The sequence below is a fragment of the Chiloscyllium punctatum genome, chromosome 49 (assembly GCF_047496795.1).
Source record: "Chiloscyllium punctatum isolate Juve2018m chromosome 49, sChiPun1.3, whole genome shotgun sequence".
Lineage (NCBI taxonomy): Eukaryota > Metazoa > Chordata > Chondrichthyes > Orectolobiformes > Hemiscylliidae > Chiloscyllium > Chiloscyllium punctatum.
Genome location: NC_092787.1, coordinates 10,105,953 through 10,133,423, shown reverse-complemented (window position 1 = coordinate 10,133,423; position 27,471 = coordinate 10,105,953). Strand labels below are relative to the sequence as shown.

Sequence of the window (27,471 nt, the reverse complement as noted above, 5' to 3'; positions counted from 1 at the left end):
AGACTAGGACCCGTGGACACAGCCTTAGAATTAGATGGGGTAAATTCAGAACAGAAATGCGGAGACATTTCTTCAGCCAGACAGTGGTGGGCCTGTGGAATTCATTGCCGCAGAGTGTAGTGGACGCCGGGACGCTAAATGTCTTCAAGGCAGAGATTGATAGATTCTTGTTGTCTCAGGGAATTAAGGGCTACGGGGAGAATGCGGGTAAGTGGAGTTGAAGTGCTCAGCAGCCATGATTGAATGGCGGAGTGGACTCGATGGGCCGAATGGCCTTACTTCCACTCCTATGTCTTATGATCTAAAAACATGGAAGCCCTCTCTTTCTCTCCCCCCCCCCCCCCCCCCTCTCGCGCACGCGCATGCACACACGCACACACATACACTTTCTCCTTTTGAGAAAAAAATCAACTTTGCATTTTTTTGCAATTATTTGAACTACAAGAGTTCCAAAATGATTCAAAATAAAAATGTTGTTCTGAAATGTAACAGTCGTAAGAATTATACAATAAAGCTGGCAACTCAGGACCAGTTTCAATATCCATGTTACTCTGTCCATCATTTATTTTAGGTATTTTCTAATCAACCTGCTCAAAGATGTTATGACACACAGGTGGGACTTGATCGCAGGCCTCCTAGTACAGTGGTATAGACATTACCACTGAGCCATATGCACGACTTGTTTATCTTGGCTAATGTTCTACATAGGCATTTATTTCAGGTGTTCTAGTAATCTCTAATGCCAACATTTTGATAACCTGACTTCCTAGCTCTTAACCTGTTAAAGCAACATGACCCCAATCTTTTGAATGCACTAGATTTCAAAGTGTATTACTTGTATTTATCCTATTTTCTACTGTTAATCAATCATTTCTAAAATTAGAAACTACATGCTAAAGCAAATTAACAAGGTTTGTAGCTCAGGTTGAGGTTTAGGGTGTCGGTTTGCTCGCTGAGCTGGAGGTTGTGTTTGGAGGTTACCACTGATGATGTTACCTAGCCAGGTAATGAAACATCTGGATATCAAATCTACAGCTCAGTGAGCAAACCTACACCCTAAACAAATTAACAATTAGCTAGATATTCACAATGCAACAAAACAGCTAATGTGAAAAATGAAGAGCAAGGTTCTACTAAATGAGACATCCAAATGAGATTGAATTGAGGTACATTATTGCAACAACATGGGGTCTTTTAACCTTCCACTGTATCTATGAATGTGTTTAATACTGATACTACAAATACTCCATTTCTGAAATGCACTCAATCTTCTGTTTGAAAAAATTCTTCCATTTTCACAATAAAAAGGAGTTTGAAGTCTCCGTAGGGCATAGATATGTAAACCAGGAAGATCCCAGGTTTCATCTCTGGTTTGTAGTTGACTAGATATTTGTAGAAAAAGAAAGAGCTTCATAGAATCATAGAAACTTAAAGTCCAGCTGAAGGTCATTTAACTGATCATATCTATGTGGACATGAAACCGTTGCGCTTCAATTCTACATCTCCACTTTTTACTTGTAACGCTGTTAGTTGTTTATCTCTAAGTGTGTGTTTTTAAAATTAAGAAATCACTTCCACCAGCTTATCAGTTGGTTTTCTGGATCTAAACAACTCTTCAAGTGAAGATATTTCTCCTCATGGATCCTTTGCCAATGATTTTGTCCTGTGACATCTGATTATTGATCCACTTGCCAGAGGAGAGGGAATAGTTTTGTATTAATCTAGCTATCTGTCCATAATATTGCTGGCCAGTCCTTATTGCAACACAAATTCAGCATGTATAGACATCAGCAAAGGATAGGATACATCGTGTTTCCACTGCAGGCTACGCAGCCTTGCTGGCTCTTATAGTCAAGATTTGGACATGTGTATCCTCCCACTTGGGCACAGTACCAGAGATTGATATGATTTTGTTGAAATATATCCCAGTGAAGGAGTTTGATGTCTTCAGAGTGGGGGCAAATAAATAACTGGTCATCTGAAATGAGTACTTCATGAACAACAAATAGTTGAATTTACTTAGTCATACAAATGAAGGAGGAATTTTTTTTTCTAATAGGAAATTGGAAATAGCAAGTAATTAGGCAATACAGTAATTGTATTTGGGAAGAACGGACAGCCTTCAAGTCAAAGGAAACTTATTTTTGGAAATAACTTGCACAGGTACCAAAAGTGCTAAGGAATTTAAAGCATTGGTTTTTGCCTTATACTACTTAAATTTGGTTTTATTCTGCAATGAAACTAATGTTTTGCTAAAAATATTGCTTTCACATTGTTATTCATACATATGTACTCATTAATATGAATTGATAAAGATGTGTAAGTTGTGAACAGTTTGGAAAATCATATTTTTAAAAACTGATTTCAAAGGATATCAACAGATTTGCATTCCTTCTTTAAATACACAGTTGCTCAGTGTGTCATCCAAATTTATTTGCTTAAATAACAAAGAAAAAACTACAGATAGTAAAAAGCTGAAGATTAAACCACTACTGATGGAAAAACATAGCAACTGACAACTGTGGTCGAAAAGATGGGACAGGCTTTCAATTTGCTGCACAAGCATGATAATGGCATTGCAGAGTTAACTGTTAACTGTAGAAACTGCCTCATTATCCTTTTCTTGGATTTAGAGGAAACAAGTATTGGGTCCACAGGCAGTTGATTTGCAATACCAGCTTTGTACAGGGAATACAAGTTTAAACTCTCAAGGGTTCTTAAAGTGTAGACCCTTTATCGAAGGTGTAAATTTCTTGACACTTCTTGAGGTCCCTTAACAAGGTATCAAAGATTGACCTGTGCTTGTTGAAGTAAGTCCCCGGGAGGTGGCTGTGTGTTTTTTCGAGGAGGAATAACAACTTGAAAGTCTAAAATTAGTTCTGATAAAGAGTTCGTATCCAAAATGTTAATTCATCATTCTGCAGTATTCCACAATGTATTTGCTTACAAGTATTATTGCCTATTCCTGTAATGTCAATTGCTGATAATTCCTTTAAAAGTTGGATTTATTTATTTTTTAATCCAACTCTGAATTTTTTTTAAAATTCATGGAATGTTTAGTTTCTTTCACAATTTATTCTTTAATTTGAAGGTTCAAGAGGAGAGGAGAGTTCAGAAGATGAACCACCTCTGGATATGACAACAGTGCAAGATATTCTGAGCAGTCATCGCTACAAATCATATAAAGTCAGCATTGTCCACAAGCTAAGATTCACTACTGATGTCCAATTAGGTAATTATTATTACTTGGTGAAATGCAACCTTTTTACTTGGTCCTGATCTTAAAGAACAGAAAAAATGTTGAGAATATTATTACCTTAAATTGCTCCTTTTAAAAATAGCCCTGTAATGACTATATTGTATGTAAACGTTATTATTTGTAATGAAAAACCAACCAAAGCCTAAAGAAACCTAACTTTACAAATTAAGCAAGAAGTATTCTGTTTTTGAGGAAAGAATGTAATAAAATTTTACAGTGTAACAACTAAACTGATGTACTAGTAGAAGCTGAATTCAAAGATGTGCCAACTCCCCTCATCCGCATACAACATATTTTTAAAAATCAAGATCTACTTGGCATACGTTTAATAAAACTAGCATGTTAAATGGAGTCCTAGAGATGTACAGCATGGAAACAGACCCTTCGGTCCAACCCGTCCATGCCAACCAGATATCCCAACCCAATCTAGTCCCACCTGCCATCACCGGCCCATATCCCTCCAAACCCTTCCTATTCATGTTCCCATCCAAATGTCTCTTAAGTGTTGCAATTGTACTGGCCTCCACCATTGCCTCTGGCAGCTCATTCTGTACATGTACCACTTTCTGCATGAAAGAGTTGCACCTTAGGTCCCTTTTATATCTTTCCCCTCACTCTAAACCTATGCTCTCTAGCTCTGGACTCCCCCACCCCAGGGAAAAGACTTTGTCTATTTATCCTAAGCATGCCCCTCATAATTTTGTAAACCTCTATAAGGTCACCCCTCAGCCTCCGATGTTCCAGGGAAAACAGCACCAGCCTATTCAGCTTTTCCCCATGGCTCAAATCTTCCAACTCTGGCAACATTCTTGTCAGTTTTTTCTGAACACTTTCAAGTTTCACAACACCTTTCAGATAGGAAGGACACCAGAATTGCACACAATATTCCAACAGTGGCCTAACCAATGTCCTGTGCAGCCGCAACATGACCTCCCAACTCCTGTACTCAATGCTCTGACCAAGAAAGGAAAGCAGACCAAACGCCGCCTTCACTGTCCTATCTAGCTGCAACTCCACCTTGAAGGAGCTATAAACCTACACTCCAAGGTCTCTTTGTTCAGCAACACTCTCTAGGACCTTACCATTAAGTGTATAAGTCCTGCTAAGATTTGCTTTCCCAAAATGCAGCACCTCTCATTTATTTGAGTTAAACTCCATCTGCCACTTCTAGGCCAATTGGCCCATCTGATCAAGATCCTATTGTAATCTGAGATAACCTTCTTCGCTGTCCACTACACCTTCAATTTTGGTGTCATCTGCAAACTTACTAACTATACCTCTTATGCTCACATCCAAATCATTTACGTAAATGACAAAAAGTAGAAAATCTGGCACTGATCCTTGTGGCACTCCACTGGTCACAGACCTCCAGTCTGAACAACAACCCTCCACCATCACCCTGTCTTCTACCTTTGAGCCAGTTCTGTATCCAAATGGCCAGTTCTCCCTTTATTCCATGAGATATAACCTTGCTAACTAGTCTCACATGGGGAACCTTGTCGAACGCCTTACTGAAGTCCATATAGATCAGATCTACCGCTCTGCCCTCATCAATCCTCTTTGTTACTTCTTCAAAAACTCAATCACGTTTGTGAGACATAATCTCCCACGCACAAAGCCATGTTGACTATCCCTGATCAGTACTTGCCTTTCCAAATACATGTATGTCCTGTCCCTCAGGATTCTCTCCAACAACTTGCCCACCACCAACGTCAGGCTCACTGGTCTATAGTTCCCTGACTTCTCCTTGCCCTCCTTCTTAAACAGTGGCACCACGTTTGCCAACCTCCAGTCTTCTGGCACCTCACCTGTCACTATCGATGATACAAATATCTCAGCAAGAGGCCCAGCAATCACTTCTCTAGCTTCCCACAGAGTTCTCGGGTACACCTGATCAGGTCCTAGGGTTTTATCCACCTTTATGCGTTTCAAGACATCCAGCACTTAATCCTCTGTAATATGGACATTTTGCAAGGTATCATCATCTATTTCGCTACTTTTTATATCTTCCATATCCTATTCCACAGTAAATACTGATGCAAAATACTCGTTTAGTATCTCCCTCATTTTCTGCAGCTCCACACAAAGGCCGCCTTGCTGATCTTTGAGGACCCCTATTCTCTCCCTAGTTATCCTTTTGTCCTTAATGTATTTGTAAAGTCTCTTTGGATTTTCCTTAACTCTATTTGCCAAAGCTATTTCATGTCCCCTTTTTACCCTCCTGATTTCCCTCTTAAGTTTACTCCTACTGCCTTTATACTGTTCTAAGGATTCACTCAATCTATCCTGTCTATACTTTACATATGCTTCCTTCTTTTTCTTAACCAAGCCCTCAATTTCTTTAGTCATCCAGCATTCCCTGTGCCTACCAGCCTTTCCTTTCACTGTAACAGGAATATACTTTCTCTGGATTCTCGTTATCTCATTTCTGAAGGCTTCCCATTTTTCAGCCGTATCTTTACCTGTGAGCATCTGCCCCCAATCAGCTGTTGAAAGTTCTTGCCTAATACTGTCAAAATTGGCTTTTCTGCAATTTAGAACTTCATCTTTTAGATCTGGTCTATCCTTTTCCATCATTATTTTAAATCTAATATAATTATAGTCGCTGGCCCCAAAGTGCTCCTCCACTGACACCTCAGTCACCTGCCCTGCCTTATTTCCCAAGAGTAGGTCAGGTTTTGTACTTTCTCTAGTAGGTACATCCACATACTGAATCAGAACTTCCTCTTTATCTAAACCCTTAACACAATGGCAGTCCCAGTCTATGTTGGAAAGTTAAAATACCCTACCATAACTACCCTATTATTCTTGGAGCTAGCTGAGATCTCCTTACAAGTTTGTTTCTCAATTTCCCTCTGACTATGTACAATTCCAATAAGGTGATCATCCCTTTCTTATTTCTCAGTTCCACCCAAATAACTTCCCTGGATGTATTTCTAGGAATATCCTTCTTCAGCACAGCTGTAATGCTATCCCTTATCAAAAACGCTACTCCCCCTCCTCTCTTGCCTCCCTTTCTATCCTTCCTGTTGCACTTGTATCCTGGAACATTAAGCTGCCAGTCCTGCCCATCCTTAAACCATGTTTCTGTAATTGCTATGATTTCCTAGTCCCATGTTCCTCACCATGCCCTGAGTTCATCTGCCTTCCCTGTTAGGCCCTTTGCATTGAATTAAATGCAGTTTAATTAGTTCTACTTGTCCCTGCCTGCCGTGACTGTTGACTCGCTTCTGTTCTCAACTGTACCAGTCTCCGATTGATCTCTTTTCTCACTATCTCCCTGAGTACCCCAACCCCCCAACTCGCGAATCTCCCTGCCAGTATATTAGTCCCCTTCCACTTTAGGTGTAATCTGTCCTCCTTGTACAGGTCACTTCAACCCCAAAAGAGATTCCAATGGTCCAACAATATGAATCCTTCTCCCATACACCAGCTCCTCAGCCATGCATTCATCTGCTCTATCCTCTTATTCCTGCCCTCACTAGCTCGTAACACTGGGCGTAATCCAGATATTACTACTCTCGGACCTCCTTTTTAAATTTCTGCCTAACTCTCTGCAATCACCCTTCAGAATCTCAACCTTTTCCCTTCCTATGTCGTTGGTTTCAATGTGGACAATGATCCCTTTTTGGCCCCTCTCCCAGTGAGAACATTCTGCACCCTCTCTGAGACATCTTTCATCCTGGTACCAGGAAACAACTCGTCATTCTGATTTTTCACTGCTGGTCACAGAAACGTTTGTCTGTACCTCAGACTAGTCTGTCCCCTAATACAATTGATCTCTTGGAACCCAACATACCCGTCATTGCATTAGAGCCAGTCTCAATACCAAAACCTTGGCTGTTTGTGCTACGTTCCCCTGAGAATCCATCACCCCCTACATTTTCCAAAACAGCATACTTGTTTGAAATGGGTATAGCCACAGAAGGCTCCTGCACTAGCTGCATACCCCTCTTACCTTTCATGGAGTTAACCCATCTATGTGTCTGTATCTGAGACTCTTCCCCGCCCCCCCCCCCCCCCCCCCCCCATACCTGCCATCCATCATATACTGTTGTTGTTGCAAACTCCTCATTGCTTCTAACTGTCTCTCTAACCGATCTATTCGATCTGATAAGATTTGCAACCAACAGCATTTATTGCAGATATAATCCGTAGAAACCCTTAAACTCCCACGTCTGTCAAAAAAGCGTCTTTCACTCTACGAAAGGCCATTTTTGCTCTTTCACAATGTACAGATCCAGAAAATAACACCGTCTTATTCCTCTGCAAAACACTGCCCCATTTAAGTTAATAGTTATGGCTTATTAATCAAGAGACATATCTCAAAAAGCATATAATCAAGCAAGAACCCACTCTACTCACTACTGCAGTCTTTCTGTAGGTCCCACTTAAAAAAATACACTTATCTGCTTCTGTGCTGTGAACTTTGCCAAACAGTTCCTCCAAGATCAGTTATGAATTTCACTGTGTGTTAATTTTCCCAGATGCACTCTGATGTCCAGCGATACACGAATTCAAACAGCAAAGGCGGTAACTGTCTGTCTCTGTCTCCTGCACGGTCTTCACCGTGTGCTTCCTTTGTCTGCTCTTCTCCCTTGCTGTTGTTTTGACTTTTTTTTTCCAAAGTTCCAAAACAATGCAACAACATATAAAACAGTAATTGCTGCTCCTGGAATTCGAGGAAATCCTCTCCAACACCTACAATACCTCAAAAAAGGTGCAGCTGTTACAGCCAGAAATTTTTCCCGTCCTCCATCTTCAATTACTCAGAATCCTCAATGTTGGGATTTAATTACTTCAGCAAAGCTTAGTAAAATAAGGTGTTTCGACTGAACTTAGTGTCTGTTGGCAAAAATTGTAGATTATCAGTGACGGCATTACAAACATTCTAAAGCTCTCCTCTTTTTAAAAAAAAGTATCATGCAAGAATTCAATAGAAGATGTTTTACTTATTTGAGCGCACTACAAGAACAGCAGTCACCATTTTCTTCCTCTTGACAATATTGACAGTTACTGACAACTTTCTGCATCTCGTAACCATTAGTTTGTTCCCTGAAATTTAATCGCAGAAGTGAGATATTATAGATTTTGACCTCTTTTGTTCAGTTCTTATAACACTTGATTTGAAACCGCGCTGTGATATTGCCCATAATTCTGACTTGCAAATTTTGAAGATATATTTGGCAAATGAACAAATCCAGGCAAACATATATTAAATAAGTTATGAATGTAATATTTGCAGAGTATTATCAATAATGTCCATTGATATTGGTGACATATTAATACTTTGGAAAATTGTGCTGAACATGAATACTAGTTACTGTCTTATTTTGAATATAATTTGTATTCTAACTAGTACAGATGAGTAATCGTGAATTTTATATGTATATTTACAAGCTTGTGAGGGTAGTGAATTATACTTCAGTGGCAAAACCTAATGACGGTGTCCCGCAAAATGCAGTTGAAACATGAAATGCATTACATGGCTGTTAGATCAATAATTTCCAAAGCAATAACTTTTAAAAGGAAATTAAATACTTGAAGATGAGAAGCACTAAAGGAATAAGGATATCAGCAGTCAAGAATCAGAGCGTACATTTTCAGCGATTTGTGAAGGAATTAAAGGCAAAATGAGATGAAACATTTTTATTTGTGCATGTTTACAATTTGAAATGCACATCCTGAAAGTGTAGTGAAAACATTCGTGATGATAAAAGTAGTTTTGGATAGGCACCTGAAGGGGAAAAACAGTTGCATAAATATGAGGAAAGGAATATTGAACTCCCTAAATTGATTTTACAGAGTCAGCATGGAATCAATAGGCTGAATTGGTTCTTTCTGTGCCATAACCATTCTATGCTTCTATACATTAAAATAGCTTATTCCAATATTGATAAAACTAGGCCTAATTGTTGTTATTCCTCTCACGTCTAGTCTTATTTTGTTAGTGCCAAGTGGTATGGCAAAGTTTTCTGAATGTGATATCCACTTGAGTTTTTAACCACAGTGATACTCTTGTATTCCAGCCCCCAATCAAAAGCAGAAACCATTTTGCCAAGCTCACGTTATTTTTTGCCAATTGCTGCCAGGTTGCTTTGAGGAGAATTTCTTGCCTCTGTGTCTGGAAGCTATCAGAACAGAGAGCTTGAAAAGGTCATCCCTTATCACTAAAGATAAATGACATAAGGGGAGTGGAGCTGTTAGGTGAAACAAATGGTTCAACTTGTTTAGTACTGATGGGACTGACCTGTGAAAACAGCTTTTAGGGGTTAATGCACCTTTCAGTCTGCTTACAAATGTGACTTTTCAGTCATATTTTAATTCCCTGTCTGTTTTATATAAGGTACAGTGTGCCAAATGGTAAATATAAACATGTCTGAATCTTGTCCAATGGTTTTGATATTCGCGATGAAATTAATGCACAGGCAAAGCAGTGTCTTTTCAAACAGTTTCTGTGTTTACAAATATTGTACTTTAGGAAAGTAATTTTGTCACCAGAGCTAGAATTAATAATTCGTTGATCATTTCAAGTTTCAGTCATTTCAGTGAATTTTTCTGTTGGTATATTAGTTATCAAATCCTTATCTAAATTTAAAAATTGTTAACATTTATATTTGTTCCTAAAAATTGCATGAATTATAATGACTGCCAATGTGCCCTGCATAGAAAAAAATTATGATAGTGTCAGCTCTTTTTCAGCATGGTACCCCAACTTCTTTCTGCATGCATTTTACATAGTATTTGCATGTGAAGATAATTTACCGGGTGGTTTCCAGGCTGTTGCAAAGTCACAAATGCGAAGCTTACAGGAAATATTCATGACAAATTATTAGTGTGTTACATATTCAATCTTTTCTACATGCTCAAAACCGAAGGTTTCAAGAAAATGTAGTTCAAGATTGAATAATTTGATGGAATGAAAATTCTATAATTTACAAGTCTGTTCCCCTGCCTTGAGCAATGACCATGTCTGGTCATTAGCGAATCATGATCCTGAGTATTGAAAATTGATCTTCCCCTCAAACTTATCACATTCTGAAACTGAGCACAGATAATATCATAGAATCCTTACAGTGTGGAAACATGCTATTTGGCCCAGCAAGTCCACACCGATCCTCCGAAGAGTAACCCACCCAGACCCTTTCCCCTAACCTAATACTTGAAATTTCCTCTGACTAATTCACCTAACCTACACATTCCTGAACATTCTGGGCAATTTAGGAGAAAGTAAGGACTGCAGATGATCGAGATCAGAGTCGAAACATGTGCTGCTGGAAAAGCACAGCAGGTCAGGCATCACCCAACGAGCAGGAGAGTTGACGTTTCGAGTGTGAGCTCTTCATCGGGAATGACCTGATGAAGGTAGCAGTGCTAACCACTTAGCACCATGCCGCCCAGGTAAATTAAGTGATTTGGATTAAGAGCTTAATTATTTGTGGTGAGCTTCATTAAGGATGCCATCAAGAACTATTCCATGAAAGATGATCAGCAGTATCTTCTCGCTTTAAAAAATATATTGGAACAATATCACTATTCCTTCACTGCCGCTGGGTCAAAATCCTGTAACTAACTTTGTTGCAGTATCATGGATGATCCTACACCTCAAGAACTGTAGTGTTTCAAGATGGACAGTGAATGATGGCCTAGCCAGCAATGCCCACATTCCATGAATGAATGAAAAGAACTTTTTTTTTCCAACTAATTTACAACAATATTACTCCCCGCAACTTTTGGTACCATTCTATGCCATTCCATATGAAAGTTCTAACACTCAGATGCTTTTTTTTCCCAATATAATTGTCTATTCCTAGTTTGATCCCTATAGATTAGGGTGAGCAAGAATAATATGATATCGTTTCTTCCTCTTTAACTTCTCTTCCATGGACAGAAAGCTCACGAACACTGGTTTCTGTTCAACAGTTCTTCAGGTAAAAATACAAAAATATGCATGTTGCCACTTTGTAATTGTTACAGGGCCATATATTAATGTACCACACTGTCAGAGGCTTATTGTTTGCCCTTTCTTCCCTGTTTGGCAAGATCATTCTCAGAATTGATTACTTACAATCACTTTGAAAAACAAAATGAAACCTTATTTTAAACATCTTAGCTGACACCATCATCTATAATTGTCAATTCCTGGTATGCATGACTATTACCACAAAAAAAATTGAATGAGAAAGAATTCAGGCCAGTAAACCTGCTTCATCAATACATTATTGATTTTCTGCAATAGAGGTCCTTCCCCACTCCCCAAACCTTTTTGGGAGGTGGAGTAATGTTCTGTCAGAGGTTGAAATTCATGCATTTTTGTTGGTATTGCTAAAGCCCTCAAGGTTTGTACTTGGGTCACATGACATTTATGTAACAGTGGTAATTGAAAGGTTTTTTTTGCCAGGTTATTTAACAAAACTGAGAAAATCTAACCAAGTTCAAACCTGTTGATTACAAAGTATGCTTAAGGTAGCCTATATATATCAAAATATGGCAAATTCTGGGATGAAACCTACTCCAGGGCTTCTGGATTCTCCTTGATTGAATACAAAGGCAGTCCTGCATTGTCAGAAATGTGGCCATTCAAGTCGGCTGAGGCCCTCATTTGTTCACATGCCATACTTGAGAATTATTCTATGAGTTTGGCAGGTGTTTTGGCAAAAACAAAGACAGAAATGACAAAGTCATTTGCTATTTGTTGGATCCTGTGTGCAAGTTAGCTGCTATTTATCACTTTTGTCTTGGTGAAACCATATTTCAATAACTCTTGAGCCATTTTCACATGTTTAGAATGTTCAGATATACAATATGACCATAAATATATTCGACTAAAAGACAGATGTATGAAAGGTGTCCATTGAGATGCTTAAAATAAGGTTCCATTTTGTTTTTCAAAGTAATTGAAAGTAATCAAATCTGAAAAAGATCTTGCCAAACAAGGAAGGAAGGGCAAGCAATAAACATTTGATTTGATTTATTATTGTCATACGTACCTAAGTACAGTGACCTGTTTTGCATGCAGTACTGGCAGATCATACCATACAAAATACATTAGGGGAATAGAACAATCAGTACAAAAAAGGTGCATAAAAGCAAGATCAGTATTAGATTTGTTTTAATATGTTTCGGGTGGAAGCTGGAGAAGTGTAGCATCAAGTGTAGCACCATGACTTCATCCATCGATTTGCAATACAGTGAGGTGCCCATCCTTGATGGAAATACATATCTAAGAATGAGACTGAAACTAGAGAGTAGTCCATGGTAAGTCTAATGGTTGGATGAAACTCATTGATATCACTGTATAGTTGTTTCAGTGACTTCTTGCCATGTCCGGAGGAAGAAAATGTTGTCAATATATCTGGTGTATAGTGTTGGTTGGAGGTCCTGTGCAGAAAAGAAGCCTCGATTAAACATGTGCTTGAAAATATTGGCATATTGGGGTGCAAATTTGGTCCCTATGGCTGTTGTGAGTGTCTGAATGAAAAACTGGTTGTCAAAGGTGAAAATGTTGTGGTCGAGGATGAAGCGGGTGAGTTGTAGATTAGAGTTTGGAGATTGGGTTGATATTGAGTCTTGAGGCTGTTGCCCTGATGTCGACATTGTGGGGGATGCTGTTGTAGAGTGCTGACAATTCCATTGTGACAAGGAATGTTCCCAGTTCTACTGGTCTGTTGGTGCTGAGTTTCTGTAGTGTTGTGACAGAAGCGTAGGGTCCCCTGTGCAATGGGTTTCAAGGTGCCTTCGACATAGCCAGCAAGGTTCTCACATAGGGTCCCATTGACTGATACGATGGGATGTCCTAGTGTGCTGGCTTTGTGTTTTTTTGGAAGGCAAATCAAAACAGCCATTCCTACGGAAAAGTCCTTTGCATACAAAGAATCTGCTCAGATGAGGAGGAACGTGAAAGTGTTCAAGGATATCCTCGTAAGAACAGGGTATGATGCTCAACTCATCGACCACCAGTTCTGACGTGCCACAGCGAGAAACTAACCTCTTCAGGAGACAGACAGGTTGCAACAGATAGGATACCCTTCGTTGTCCAGTATTTCCTGGGAGTCGAACGACTATGCTGAGTTCTTCGCAGCCTTCAACACATTATCGATAAGGATGAGCACCTCGCCAAGACTTCTCACCTTTAATCAAACACCAAACCTCAAACAGATTATTATGCGCAGCAAGTTGCCCAGCCTTCAGAACAACAACACCATACAAACCCTGTCGTGGCAGCTGCTGCAAGACGTGTCAAAATATCGACATTGGTAATGCCATTACACGTGGGGACATCACCTACCATGTACACGATGTGACTCGGCCAACGTGGTCTATCTCATATGCTGTCGGCAAGGACGCCCTGAGGCGTGGTCCATTAGCGAGACCGAACAGACGCTATGACAAAGGATGAATGGACACCGCACACTTCCCAGTCGGGGAATACTTCAGTGGTCCAGGACATTCGACCTCGGACATTCAGGTGACCGTTCTCCAAGGTGGACTTCAAGACAAGCATCAACGTAGAATGGCTAAGCAGAGGCTGATAACAAAGTTTGGTATCCATGGGAATGGCCTCAACCGGGACTTTGGGTTCATGTCACACTTCAGACGATCCCACTGCATGATAACTCTCACTCTCACTCCATACTTGCACACCCACGCAGACCTCCTACACAAGCTCTCTCTCTCATATGCACACACAGACATCCCTGCATTTTCACCCACACATGCACCCTCTCACAGACACATACTCCATCTCTCTGTCTGTATGACTGTCTGTCTCTCTCTCTCTCTCTCTCTCTCTCTCTCTCTCACACACACACACACACACACACACACACACACACACACACACACACACACACACACACACACACACACACACTCACTCTCTCTCTTAACCAAGCTTACAGGCATTCAATCATTTGTGCTCACACCCACATGCGCACACACGCGCACATGTAAGTCTATGGAATGAATTTGTTTTTGCAGAATTGCATTTTAGTTTGCTCAAAAACTGCATGAATCAGTGTAAAACTATGCAGAGGGCTTGTCAGTCTGACTAAACATTGGGACACAGATTTCACACCTATTGTTAGAAAAGCTAAACTATCATGAGAATGTAATTTAGAAGAAGCTCTGAGATTTACATATCAAAGAGCAGAAACCAGCATATCCCTTTATAAAAGATGAAAGTTTTAATCTAAAATTGTTTAATGTAGCACTTCTCTGTGACATTGGACTCCTTTGGCTATAAATCCTGAGTAAATGATCTCATCTTCCACAACTATCTGATGAAATAGGAGCACTCCGAAAGCTAGTGTTTCCAAATAAACCTGTTGGACTATAACCTGGTGTTTTGTGATTTTTAACTTAATTTTTAAGGTAATACTTCAATTCCTTTTAACAATGTCTGCCATTTTTCGTTTGTAGCTTGTGTTCTAAAGTCCAAAGATTCTAATTGAATTTTCCCTACCGCACCCCTTCCTCAGGATATTATCCTTCTGCCTTCCCGACTCTTTATTCTTCAGGAAATCAAGCCTTTCTAAAGTACTGAAGGTTTAAGGTGCTGCAGTCTTAATGATGAAAATAACCTTAAAGTATTAATTGTTAAAGAACTTAATTTTTCAGGTAATACTTAAGTTCCTTTTAACAATGTCTGCCATTTTTAGTTTAAAGTGTGAGTTCTGAAGTCCAAGGATTCTAATTTAATTTTCCTTACCCCATCACCCCTTCCTAAGGATATTTTCACCATTAAAACTGCAGTACCTTAACCTTCAGTCCTTTAGAAAGGCCTGACTTCCTGGAGAATAAAGAATGGGGAAGGCAGAAAGAAACCTTGGACGATACATAATAGGTAACCTGCAAATGCTTTGCTGAGAATAGGGAACAGTTTTAATCAGGCAAACTTCTCAAAGAGGCAGCTATGTTTAGTGCAAAAGAAAGTGGGTTTTTTTTCCCACAAAAATAAATATTATTCATGATTAGTGAAACCATTATTTTGTCAAAATTATTTTGACATTTTAAAAATGTGCTGTTCGTAGACTGTACAGACATGCCAACACTAAAGAAAACTTTGAAGAAAGTACATAAAGCATATATTCTTACTGACCAAGTGACTACTTGTGCTAGCTACAGAAGCAATATAATTTTGTTCCATTTGAGCTGAATTTTTAAGGATTTTGTAAATATATTAAGAGCACACTCAGCTTTTGAACACAGGAAGAAGAGTTTTCTATCACTGGCATATATTTTTGCAAAAAACATAAATAGCCAAAGGAATTAAAAAGCAAGCTTTTTAAATCAAACCAATAATTCAGTGTTTAAAATGAAGGACAATTCAAGAAGTATTAGTAGAATCAATGTTGCTACGCTTTTTTGTTTCTTTATTTCAACTACCACCCCCCACCCCTTAAACTTCCCTCATTCCTCAAGTCCTTCCAAAAAAAATCAAAGCTGAAATAGCTAACAACTAGTAGAGTGGTGGAGTAGCCTTTGCTGAAAAGATTGATGCAATGGGGAATGACCTTGGCTTGGAGCAGGAGCTGGTGATGTATGTACGAGCATCTCGCTGCTAAATGGACCCAGATTTGTAGCACTAATATACATGGAAGCCCAGAACCAAACTCAGGATGGCAATAAATCAACAGCCACTTTAGGTGTCATTTCTGGTTTATATTCTGGTATTGTTCTATCAGTTTAATTCATGTCACTATCATCTGTTCATCTGGAACAGTTTTATATAATTTTCCAGTGGAGTTACCTGACAAATCCCATCAAATTAACAAGGTACATTAACAGTATTGACTGCTTCTGTGATTCCTGAAGTTTCTGGACCGTAGTCTAAATTTTGAATATATTTTTCTAATTTGGGGAATTTTACTACTGTAAATAGTATGTTACTGCTCCGACGGTATTTTTTTGAATCGCACAAAAAATGCTCAAGCAATTTTTAAAAGAAAATTTGCAAGATTTATTTTGTAACCTATCTCTTGGAAAGTGGACAAAAGGTGAAAGTAGTGTTTGAAGTGATCTAGGTAATTAACTACACAATTATTTCATTTATTGAGATAAAGATTGTATTCTTAAACTATTAATGATCAGACTACATCTTAAGTTTCTACATCTTGTTACTTAATGTTACCTTTCTGCCTTGATGAGAATTACAGCTGTCATAAAAAAAATGAATCGGTTGTCTTTTCTCCAAATAGCAATTGATTAAAGACAAACTTTCAGTGTTAAGGTGTCACCTCATTTTACATTCATATGAATAGATCAGGCTATTCTGAGGAAGTTGTGGGAAGCAATATATAATGTTGTGTTTCTTGTCTATTTAATATGTAGTTCTGTGAAGTAAGAGTGGAAATAAGTTGAATTATTTTATGAAAATGCGATGGAAGTTTAAAATATAATCACCATGATGTTGTGGTTCTGTTCGCTGAGCTGGGAATTTGTGTTGCAGACGTTTCATCCCCTGTCTAGGTGACATCCTCAGTGCTTGGGAGCCTCCTGTGAAGCGCTTCTGTGATCTTTCCTTCGGCATTTATAGTGGTTTGAATCTGCCGTTTCCGGTTGTCAGTTCCAGCTGTCCGTTGCAGTGGTCGGTATATTGGGTCCAGGTCGATGTGCTTATTGATTGAATCTGTGGATGAGTGCCATGCCTCTAGGAATTCCCTGGCTGTTCTCTGTTTGGCTTGTCCTATAATAGTAGTGTTGTCCCAGTCGAATTCATGTTGCTTGTCTTCTGCATGTGTGGCTACTAAGGATAGCTGGTCATGTAGTTTCGTGGCTAGTTGGTGTTCATGTAGTGTACAAAATCCCATGCAAGGACTGCACAAAACACTACATAGGATAAACAGGAAGACTGCTAATGATCCGCATCCATGAACACCAACTAGCCACGAAATGACACGACCAGCTATCCTTAGTAGCCACACACGCAAATGACAAGCAACATGAATTCGACTGGGACAACACTACTATTATAGGACAAGCCAAACAGAGAACAGCCAGGGAATTCCTCGAGGCAAGGCACTCATCCACAGATTCAATCAATAAGCACATCGACCTGGACCCAATATACCAGCCACTGCAGCGGACAGCTGGAACTGACAACTGGAAGCGGCAGATTCAAACCACTACAAATGCCGGAGGCAAGATCACAGAAGCGCTTCACAGGAGGCTCCCAAGCACTGAGGATGTCACCTAGACAGGGGACGAAACGTCTGCAACACAAATTCCTAGCTCAGCAACAGAATCACAACAACAAGCACCCGAGCTACAAATCTTCTCACAGACTTTGGATATAATCACCATCTCCAACACTTTGTTTTTATATTTGAATGCAAGTTCATTACTATATTAAAATCTCCACGTCTCAATACTTGGCATGATAAGTTATTTCTGGAATGCAAGAATTGCTATGCATGCAAAGTTGCCATCATTGATTAAAACAAGATGCTGTGTTTAATGGTGGTCAGGCAAGCATCAGTCAAATCTATGCAGAAACTATTTGCCATCTGTCTCTAACAGCTTTTGAGTTTATTTGTATTCTGCAAGAAGAATAATGTCTCTTACTTATGGAATAAGACTTTCCTTTTGCATGTTAAATCAGTGTCCATAGATTCTCATAATTTTGTTTAATAAATATCTAAGTGGGTTGTTCATATTACATTTAAAATATGTATATTTGTTACTTATGTGAGCACAAAAATAGCTTTAATGCACATATTCATTGAAGTGGATTAATAGTCATGTTAAAACAGCAGAATAGTATTCACTTTAAAATCTGCAGAGGTAGCCAGCTTCCTGTCATCTTGAAAATTTCTGAAAAGAAATAAAATATTTATTTTTTCCTCAGATATATCAATTTATAATGAATCACTTTGGAGTGTAAATTTTCATTTCTGTGACTTATATAGAATATATAATTTTAAATATCAGCTCGATTCCATTGGTAACAAGTACTTTCGTCTGTGTCAGATGATTATGGGTAGAGAGAGCTTCACTTAAGATTTGGGCACTTTGACGTGGTCTGTTACGTAAGTACGATGCCGAAGCAGTGTGGCATTGCAGCAGATACATTCTTGCAAATTAAATATTAAATCTAAACTCTATCTGTCTGCTTTGGTAGCCCCCTGTGCCACTATTAAATGAAGAACACAAAGTTACCTTTCTGTCCTGACCAATATCCCTCCTTTTTCAAAAAGCACCAAAAAAAATGTAATTGATTCATTGACTTTTTGAGACAACTTACCATCCAATTTTCAGCTGCCATGTTTACATTTAAGAACAGTGACTGCACTTGGAATTTGATGAGGTTTTAATATAAATATTAAGTTCATTCATCCTTCAAATGTTATTCAACATTTCAATAGTTTTACTGCCTATTATTATATGAAAATGAAACCAGAAAATGCTATACATCTGACCACAAGAACAAGAATACTATCGATCCCATTGAAAGTCTGAGACTAATTTCATGTTAAAATTGACTGAAGTATTATAAAGCATTTTACTGTTCCCTCTCTTGCTAATGATTTATGTTGCTGTTGTTTTTGTGACTTATATTCTCACTTCAAGTTTACATCAATTTTAGTTTGACCCCAATATTCAAACTGCCATGCTTTTATGTTGAGTATCTTCCAGATCTCCAAACTATTTTGTCTCTGTTGCTATTTGTATGTTAAGAAAAATAGTTGTCTGCTAAATGAGAAAGTCAGAAACTAAATGCAAGTTAGCTTGAAAGTTTTAAATAGCAGCTTGAAGTTGAAAATGATAGCAAATTCCATTTGAAAAATATTTATATTTAAGTTTGGAAAAAGTAAATTCAGGTTTCATATTGCTACTGAGATGAGGAATGGTTAGCCGTGCATTTCTTCACAAGAAGGATGGTTTGGTCCAAAAAAAAATTGCTGTTTGAACAGAATAAATCTGACACAGCAGTAACAGGTTTGTTTCTACTTGAGAAGTGAAATTGATCTGATAACTAATGCCCTTACAATGTGGTGGACATTTTGCCTCCACTGAAATATTTTCAAGTTTTATTTGTATGATACTTAAGTAACAGGCTATAGGAGTTTGAGTATAATGCATGCAAGATTCTACTGTGCATTCATATAAAACTTTCACATGAATATTGTCCCCTCAGATGAGTGATGGAAAATCTGTTACTTCAATTAGGACATAGTTATGTTGTGACATTTTTTCTATTTCCACACCATGGCACTTTTTGTTTGCTGTCAGTTCATCCTCATTCTAGTCAATCATCATGCACTATCAAAACTCCTAGCTAGCAAGATTCCTACTAAGTTTGATTTGACATTTCATGAGTAACCGAAAAAAGTACATGTCTATATATGTATCTGTATGTGTATATATAATATACAAGTCATGTATTACACTGGATAAAAGCAAATTACTGTGGATGCTGGAATCTGAAACCAAAAGAGAAAATGCTGGAAAATCTCAGCAGGTCTGGCAGCATCTGTAAGGAGAGAAAAGCTGACGTTTCGAGTCTAACTGACCCTTTGTCAATGCTCATTGACCCTGTGTTCTCAGCTTTGACAAAGGGTCAGTTAGACTCAAAACGTCAGCTCTTTTCTCTCCTTCCAGATGTTGCCAGACCTGCTGAGATTTTCCAGCATTTTCTCTTTTGATTTCATGTATTTCAGTACCATTTGTCTCAATCTGGATGACACATTTCAAAGTTTGCAAATTCTTGCTACTTTTAATATGCTTCTCTGTATTTATATAATGTGTTAAGAGGTAATGGCTTTTGTGTTTCATGAATATTATAATTGCAGTACTATCATGAAACCACAATTGAATGAGAATTTGATGAAATATTACTTTTAAATTGCACAGAATGGAGGGTTGCTATGACTGATGTTTGTTTGCATAGCTATCCCATATTAATTTGAGATCTTATTCCTGTTCAGCTGAATATAACAATTTAAGTGGTGCCAAAATGTAGAATACTGTACCACTGTGCTGTTTTGAAAGGTACAGAATCCAGTTCAGATATTCTAATCATTTTTATTTATTTGGTGGTGCAGAAATCTGCTTCTGCATTCAGCACTCACTTGATACCCTGCAAAAAAAAATCTGAATTTTGGAAGGCTTAACAGAGCAGTTTATGTGTTCACTCCATTAAGATTTATAAAGTGTGTCAAATGGTTGATATAAAATCACTGACACAGCCCACTGGTTTATATCCCCACTGATTCACAGGTATCTCGGGAGAAAAGGTGGAGATAGACCCTGTTACTAATCAGAAGGCCAGCACCAAGTTCTGGATTAAACAGAAACCCATTTCAATTGATTCTGATCTACTCTGCGCTTGTGACCTTGTGGAAGAGAAGAGTCCAAGTATGTAGTACTACATTTATTTGCTGTATCTTTGTGTTGTTGGTTGAGTGAGTGCATGCACTCAAATAGGAAAAATTAGAGCTCTGTATTGTCCACAGGTTTAGTATTAGATAAGACAGTGGTGCCAATGATGAATTTTTTTTATCCTTTAGGATGTTGGCTGCATATCTGTATTATTTTACTGAAATCAGCTTCTACATTTTTAACCATCTAAATGTTGAACAATATTTTGTCTCACGCTATGCATTTGTACCCTGTTAATCCATCAGAATTTACTAGTGATAAACCCAGTCAAATTTGTTAAATTGAGAATTTAATATAATCTGTCACTACCAATCAGTTATTGGAGTTCTATATCAGTCACTGTAGTGAGAAGTCTGTGTTCCTTTTCTACTTTATCAGAGCCAGAACTATTTTAATCTCTACACAGATATTTAACTTCATGTGTATTGTTTTTGGAGATTTTTGTTAAATATGCCTGAAGATAAAAATATAAGATTTTGGGTTTCTCATTCATATTCTCATTTTGATTTTTTTGTTGATCAGATGCAACATTTAAATTTATTTCAAGAAGTTCTTCAGTATTTTATATGAATGTTAAGTAGTGTTTATTGATTTTTAAATTCGACATATTAAGATTTTTATTTTCTACTATACAGATTACAGCATTGAACTCTAGAATGGCAAAGTAAAAAAAGTTACTTTCTTGTGGGAACTAGGATTTAACATGATAAAACACTAATTATTTTGTTTATGAATTTGTGACCTTTTTGATTTCTGTAAGAATTTGTACTTGCTGCCAGAGAAGTTATATCCTCTGCTACATATGGCTTATAAGATAGTCACTTTCAAAAGATGAGTCAATATATAAAATGAGAAGTATTTCTAAATGGTATAAACATTTGGGGGTTGGAATATGTTTACTGAGAAATTTAAAAACAAAACATGCATTTGTTTAATTCAAGCCTCAAAATATCTCAAACAATTTGGAAACAGTGAATTGTTTGAAGTGATGTAACTGTTATAAGCCATATGTTGTAGTTCTTAATTTTACTTGTAGCAATATCTCAAACAATAATTTTAATGGATCGATAATCTGTGTTTGGTATGTTTGTTGGGGTTCAGTTAAGGGTGATGATTAACCAGGGCACTAAAATAAATACCTGGTTCTCTTGTCATAAGAAGCTTGAGTTTAAGGAGAGAGATTCAAAGCATAGGGGCTGGATGAGTGGAAGGGCACTTTGGTTCTTAAAATCCATCTCTTTAAAGAAGCTTTCAATCACTCCCATGAAAATTTCCATCTTTGCCTTACTTATTTTAAAAAATTAAACCTGTGAAGTTTCTTAGGACATTTTTGCAATTGGAGGAACTAAAGAAATGCAAGTTGATGTTTAATGATTTAACCTGAAGGTCACCTCACCTGAAGTGGTGAGTTGAGAAGGTGGGACTTTCACGCTGACCTCTGTTGTACAGGAATAGAACCTGTACTTCTGCATCACAAACCAGCCATCTCGCTAACAGACTCGCATAAGTCTTAATCTTCTTTTGAAGATCATTTTAGTTACATCCCTCCATAGTTTAATGTTCTCATTGATCTCCTTCCTATATTGAAATATAGGGACTTTATTATTTGTTTCACTTCACAGCTTTATTTTATATTTGCCTTTCAGAATTGCTGACCAATTAACTAGTAATGAACAAGCACAGATAATTTTGGAGAAACTCAGCAGATTAGGCAGCAACTGTGGAGAGAGAAAAACAGAGTTAGAACATAGAACATTACAGCATAGTACAGGCCCTTCAGCCCTCGATGTTGCGCCGACCAGTGGAACCAATCTGAAGCCCATCCAACCTATACTATTCCATTTTCATCCATATGTCTATCCAATGACCATTTAAATGCCCTTAAAGTTGGTGAGTCTACTATTGTTGCAGGCAGTGCATTGTACGTAAACATTTAAACATCCAATGTTAAATGAAGTTAACATTTCAACTCTAGCATAACTTTTTTTTTCAGAACTGAAAGGAGTTGGAAAATGTTTTTTTCATATGCCTTTGACACAGGCAGAGGAGGGTCAAAAAGGCAAATGATGTAGAGACCACCCCCCCCCCCCCCCCCCCCCCCCCAACCTTCGAACACCACCACCACTCCACCCCAAAAGTTAATGTAAGAGCCAGTAAAACACATTCTGTATTACACCATTTGGAAATGCTAGTATGCTAATATGTATGTCAAACCTTGATACTGGATGAAAGATTGCTTTGTTTCAGACTATTAAATGTAACAAAGACATTTCAGTTTCTTCTTTTGTGAGGCAGCACTGTACTGTTAAATCCCACTTGTCATTAATTGTATGCAGTACATCATGTGACCTTGATCTCTTTAAGAGTTATCATTCCATTGCTGCAGAGGGGCTTAACAGAATGTTAACCTGATAATGGGCACTGGGCCTTCCTAGGAGTGCCCCATCATATAGTTTTCTATTGAGCGGTTCTGCTCGACTAGCTAAAGAAGGTGGCAAGAAGATTAATGATAGTAGGCTAATACAGGAGGGTGTACCTTTCCAAGACTTCCACCTCAGAGATATTAGAGCTGAACCAGAGCTTGGCTTTTTCCTTAACCTGTGACCTTTAACCCTCCCTCACCGTTGAGATCTGTCACTGCAGCCGACGTTTTGATTGATGTTCCTACAAGAGTCGGTCTTTTTCATTGAATTTCACATCTGCACGAAAATAGCTTTTCTTGCAGAATTCATGCTGGCTGTTAGTGATAGCAAAATTGATGGCAGAAATGCTTTTATGTAGTTTTCATTTAAAACCAAAGGTATTTGACACATGCTAATGTAGTGTTGTGCCCTCCAGTGCCCCTTTCTTATATTTACTCCATTCTGTGTAATTAATGCCTAGAATCTCACTGTAATATGAATTGCACTGAAAACAAACTTTAAGAGAATGTAATTTTAATTTGCTTATTGACTTTCTGGTAATACTGTGACTTGCTACATATGAGCAGTGAATTCAGAAAATTAGCAGAAAGCTTTCAATATTTTCTTCACCAAGTAGCCTCAGCTACCTCAATAAAATTACTGAGAAAATGTTTTAAAGAAATAATTTGTATCATCATTGCTAACATACTGGTATAGGTTTGACCGAGAACAGCAATTGCCAACTTGCTGTAAGTCCGTTTCTTTAATACATTAGGAATTTTTGGATACTTTATCAGTTGTCAGACGAGATAATTTATACTTGAAATCTGGTGCCAACTTGTCGATTGTGGTAAGATGTAAAAGCCACGTGCACATTTTTCTACTGATGCATTTCCTGTCATGGTGCTACTTAATCTATGTTGGATAGAGTACTGGAGAAGAACGGCAGCAACTGGTGATAATATAAAGAAAAACATCTTGCCACACCACCTCGAACTGTTCAATATGTTATTTCTTACTAGTTGGAACTATTTACAACAGTAAGAAGCATATTATTTTCCTTCTTGTATTATAATTTTAAATTATTTAACCTTCTTGTTATAGAACAAGAGTTTGAGGATTTTTTTAAAAAACAATAATGTTGCCTTGTACTGTCCATGTCCCTTATTTCCAAAATCCCTACAATTTGATTTGGCAATATGAGTCAACATTGACATTATTTTAATTCTTTGCTACATCAGTGTCAATCTGTGTGTGTGCAGGTTCTAATTTATAAGATTGTTTCTACTGATGCAGGGGTAAGGAGTTTATTACTCTGACCGGTCATGATGTTCTACTCGGAGTATTTCTTTGCAAGTACTGGCCATTAAAGAAACATACAGATTATAAAAACTTAAAATATTGTTGGTACTTGGGTGCTTTTCATTGGCATGTTTACTTAGTCATTAAATTGGACAAGAAATAAGTAATTTATAATTATGATCTGTAGCATAAATAGTCGAGTGAAGTAGGCAAGGTTGTGTTGGGAAGTCTGAACTCTGATAGTTCTTGTGCACCTCTAACTGGCTGTGAGGGTAGTAGAACTCTAGAAACAAGTCACCTCCATTTTCAACTTTAAGGATTTTAGAGAAGAAGGGAATCAAATAAGTAAATATCTGTTTTAGAAAAATTATCTTCTGTACTCATTTTTCTTTCTCTTTATTTTCTATTATTCAAAAACATTCTTGTAATTATTAAAATGATGTTCTGTAAAGAAAAGTCGTTCTTCATAAGATTTAACTGTTTCAATCCTGAGAGAAATAAGCATATCAAAAAACATCAGAATTCTGTCTAATTTCTGAAACCCATTACAGATGTTGCAAGTAGAGGAAGCTTATTTTGTTTTCTAATGAGTAGGTACATTTTTCCTTCCCTTCAAAATGTGCTAATAAAGAGTTTCATGGTTTAATACTTAATTCATTCAAAATCTAATTGAGATTGTAGTAAGCACCAGTAATACCCAGATTGGAAGTACAGGAAATACTCATGATGCATATCGCCTTATTCTCATAACAAATACTATTTCATAGCTCCATAAAGAAGGGTCTTGGCTATCCTGTCAAAGCTGGTCCACCGGGGTCTTTTTAGTTTAATTACACTATCCAATTAAAACTCCTTGCAACATTTTGATTTTCCTCTCCTTGGGCTTGAGTGGAGATGACATTTACAAGCCTTGGCTTTCAAGTAGACAATAGTTTGATTGATGAGCTGCAGAAGGAATGAAGGAGGCGATTGCCATGTGGAAGCGCTGCTTAGTGCACTTTGATTTATTTATCATCTGTTCCTAAAACAAGACTGGTGAGGTAGTGGTGGCAGTGGGGTGTACTGTGATTTACAAGGTGAGCTGCAATGCATTCCAAAATGATTTAGTTGGTAACGGGGAAAAAGGAAAAGGATGTGGTCGTCTGCAGCAAATAGTTTAATCCTTATACAGCTAGTCACTGCGGTCCCTGCCATTTAACCAATGTATTAATAAGAAGTTTTTGTGTCAGTTTGTCACAGGGAAGAATTGCAGTTAATTATAATATTTAAACTTCGGTGCCATCTAACTAGTAGTGACTGATTTAGAATACAGTGTTATTTAAAAAGGCAATGTATTATGATTTAAGCAATCTTTTCCACTTTCTGGCCCATCTCTATTTTATGATCACTTTATTTAGAAACTTCAACATTGTTGAAGTTCAGATATGTTTGGTAGGTCAAATGTGTTACTATCGACAAAATAGTGGAATTTGAACTGTCGTATATTGCCTTGTTATTCAGTTCAACTTTCTTCCTCCCAAATATATTGAAAAATTATTGTTGATCAAGCAAAACACTGTTGAAGCTAACTGCTTCTCTTTTGGAAGAGGTATCAAAATATTTCTTAGCGGAGGGATATTGTAGTTCTGAAGAGAATTCTGATACTTAATACCCCTATTTTAAATTATCACTATTTCCCATGTCAAAGCAAAATGTATATTATCTCACTGTTGTTCTTAGAAATAGAATATAGTGAATTTGCTGTTTCAATTTATCCTATTTTTGTTGGTTCATTTTATATTATGTTATGCTCTATTATCCCAATATTTTAAGATATTTTGTACTTGACTTTGCCTGCTTTGTCTTTTGTATTCAAATGTTGCAGCATTTTAACAAACTTGATCTCTCTTAGCTATCTGTACTTTCCTAACACAGTTTCTTTTTAATTCAGTTTCTGAATGAATGCATCCCAAAGACCATTCGTTTTTCATCTACCTCATACCTCCCATGGTCATTACTTCTCTAGCTTGTCATTTATCAAAAGATCGCTGCTTCAATTTCCTGAAATTGAGCCTTTCCCCCCCAGTTCTTCACAAGGAAGCTACCAAACTTATACAAAAATACATCGGCATGTTGCTACAGATGCTGGAAATCTGAAATCCTGGAAAGACCCACCAAATTTGGTTATCTTTGTGAAGAGAGAAAGAGATTTGAGTCAATTAATACTCTTCACTGAGAAAAAGTCATACTTGCTTATATTTCCATCAAGCTTTTAAGTAAAAACAATCAAACTGCATCTTTGGAGGGATGCAGTTACAAAACATTTTCTTTCTTTAGTTTTTAATTCTGTTCCATAGGTAATGTTGTTCTTGCATTTTAATGTGAATGCTAATTGTAATGAATTATATATATGCATACGTTCTAAAGTACACGCCATCAAAAATGTGAAATAGAACTGAATATTTGGAAAGAATATATGTATAGAAATATTAGACTTATTGATCTTCTGACAAAACTAGTTTGGTTGAGGTTTTTGCATTGTTTATATTTTGAGGCAGAAAGAAAGACAAATTAAATTATTATTGATTTTATTTTGCAATTCAGCTGCCATTGATAAAAGACCGTATCAGAGCATATTAAAAGAATAACAACACAGTTGTGTATAACTGTGGCAAGCACGAACTCTATACGCAGCACCTTTAAATATGTAGTCTTATTCTTCATATGAAGTCACTAATCTCAGTACTGTTCAATCAAATATATGCCAATGAATTACAGCATTTCATGGCAAAACAGGCACTTATTAAAAAGTACTGTTAAGCTTTGCAGATTCTTTGAAAAATATTTTGTGTGTATATGTTGAATTTCCTGTGAAAACTTTCCACACAAGGTCACACTAGTTCCCTTGACACACAAATTAGCAAATTCACTGCCTTGTGAACACGGAATCATTCATATGAAGAAAAACCTAAATTTAATCCCTGGTCACTATTAACTTGGCTAATCTGACCTTGGTTAACAGTAAAGGTGCTTCAATTTGGCCTTCTGGGCTGGGAGAAGAGGAGAGAATTGATCAATTCCATTCATGACCATAACCTTAACTCTATGTATTTGTATACTTGCAGGGAACAGACACAAGTGTCCTAA

General features: G+C 37.5%; 1 protein-coding gene across 6 annotated transcripts in view; it reads left to right on the top strand.

The window, feature by feature from the left end:
* The window catches only part of mapkap1 (MAPK associated protein 1), a 326,447-nt gene that overhangs the window by 270,757 nt on the left and 28,219 nt on the right, over positions 1 to 27,471 (top strand). For all 6 annotated transcript variants that reach the window (XM_072565771.1, XM_072565772.1, XM_072565770.1 and 3 more), the window contains 2 exons: positions 3,092 to 3,232; positions 20,480 to 20,617. In XM_072565771.1, the coding sequence (XP_072421872.1) occupies positions 3,092 to 3,232; positions 20,480 to 20,617 (279 nt within the window). The remainder of the gene's footprint in view (positions 1 to 3,091; positions 3,233 to 20,479; positions 20,618 to 27,471) is intronic.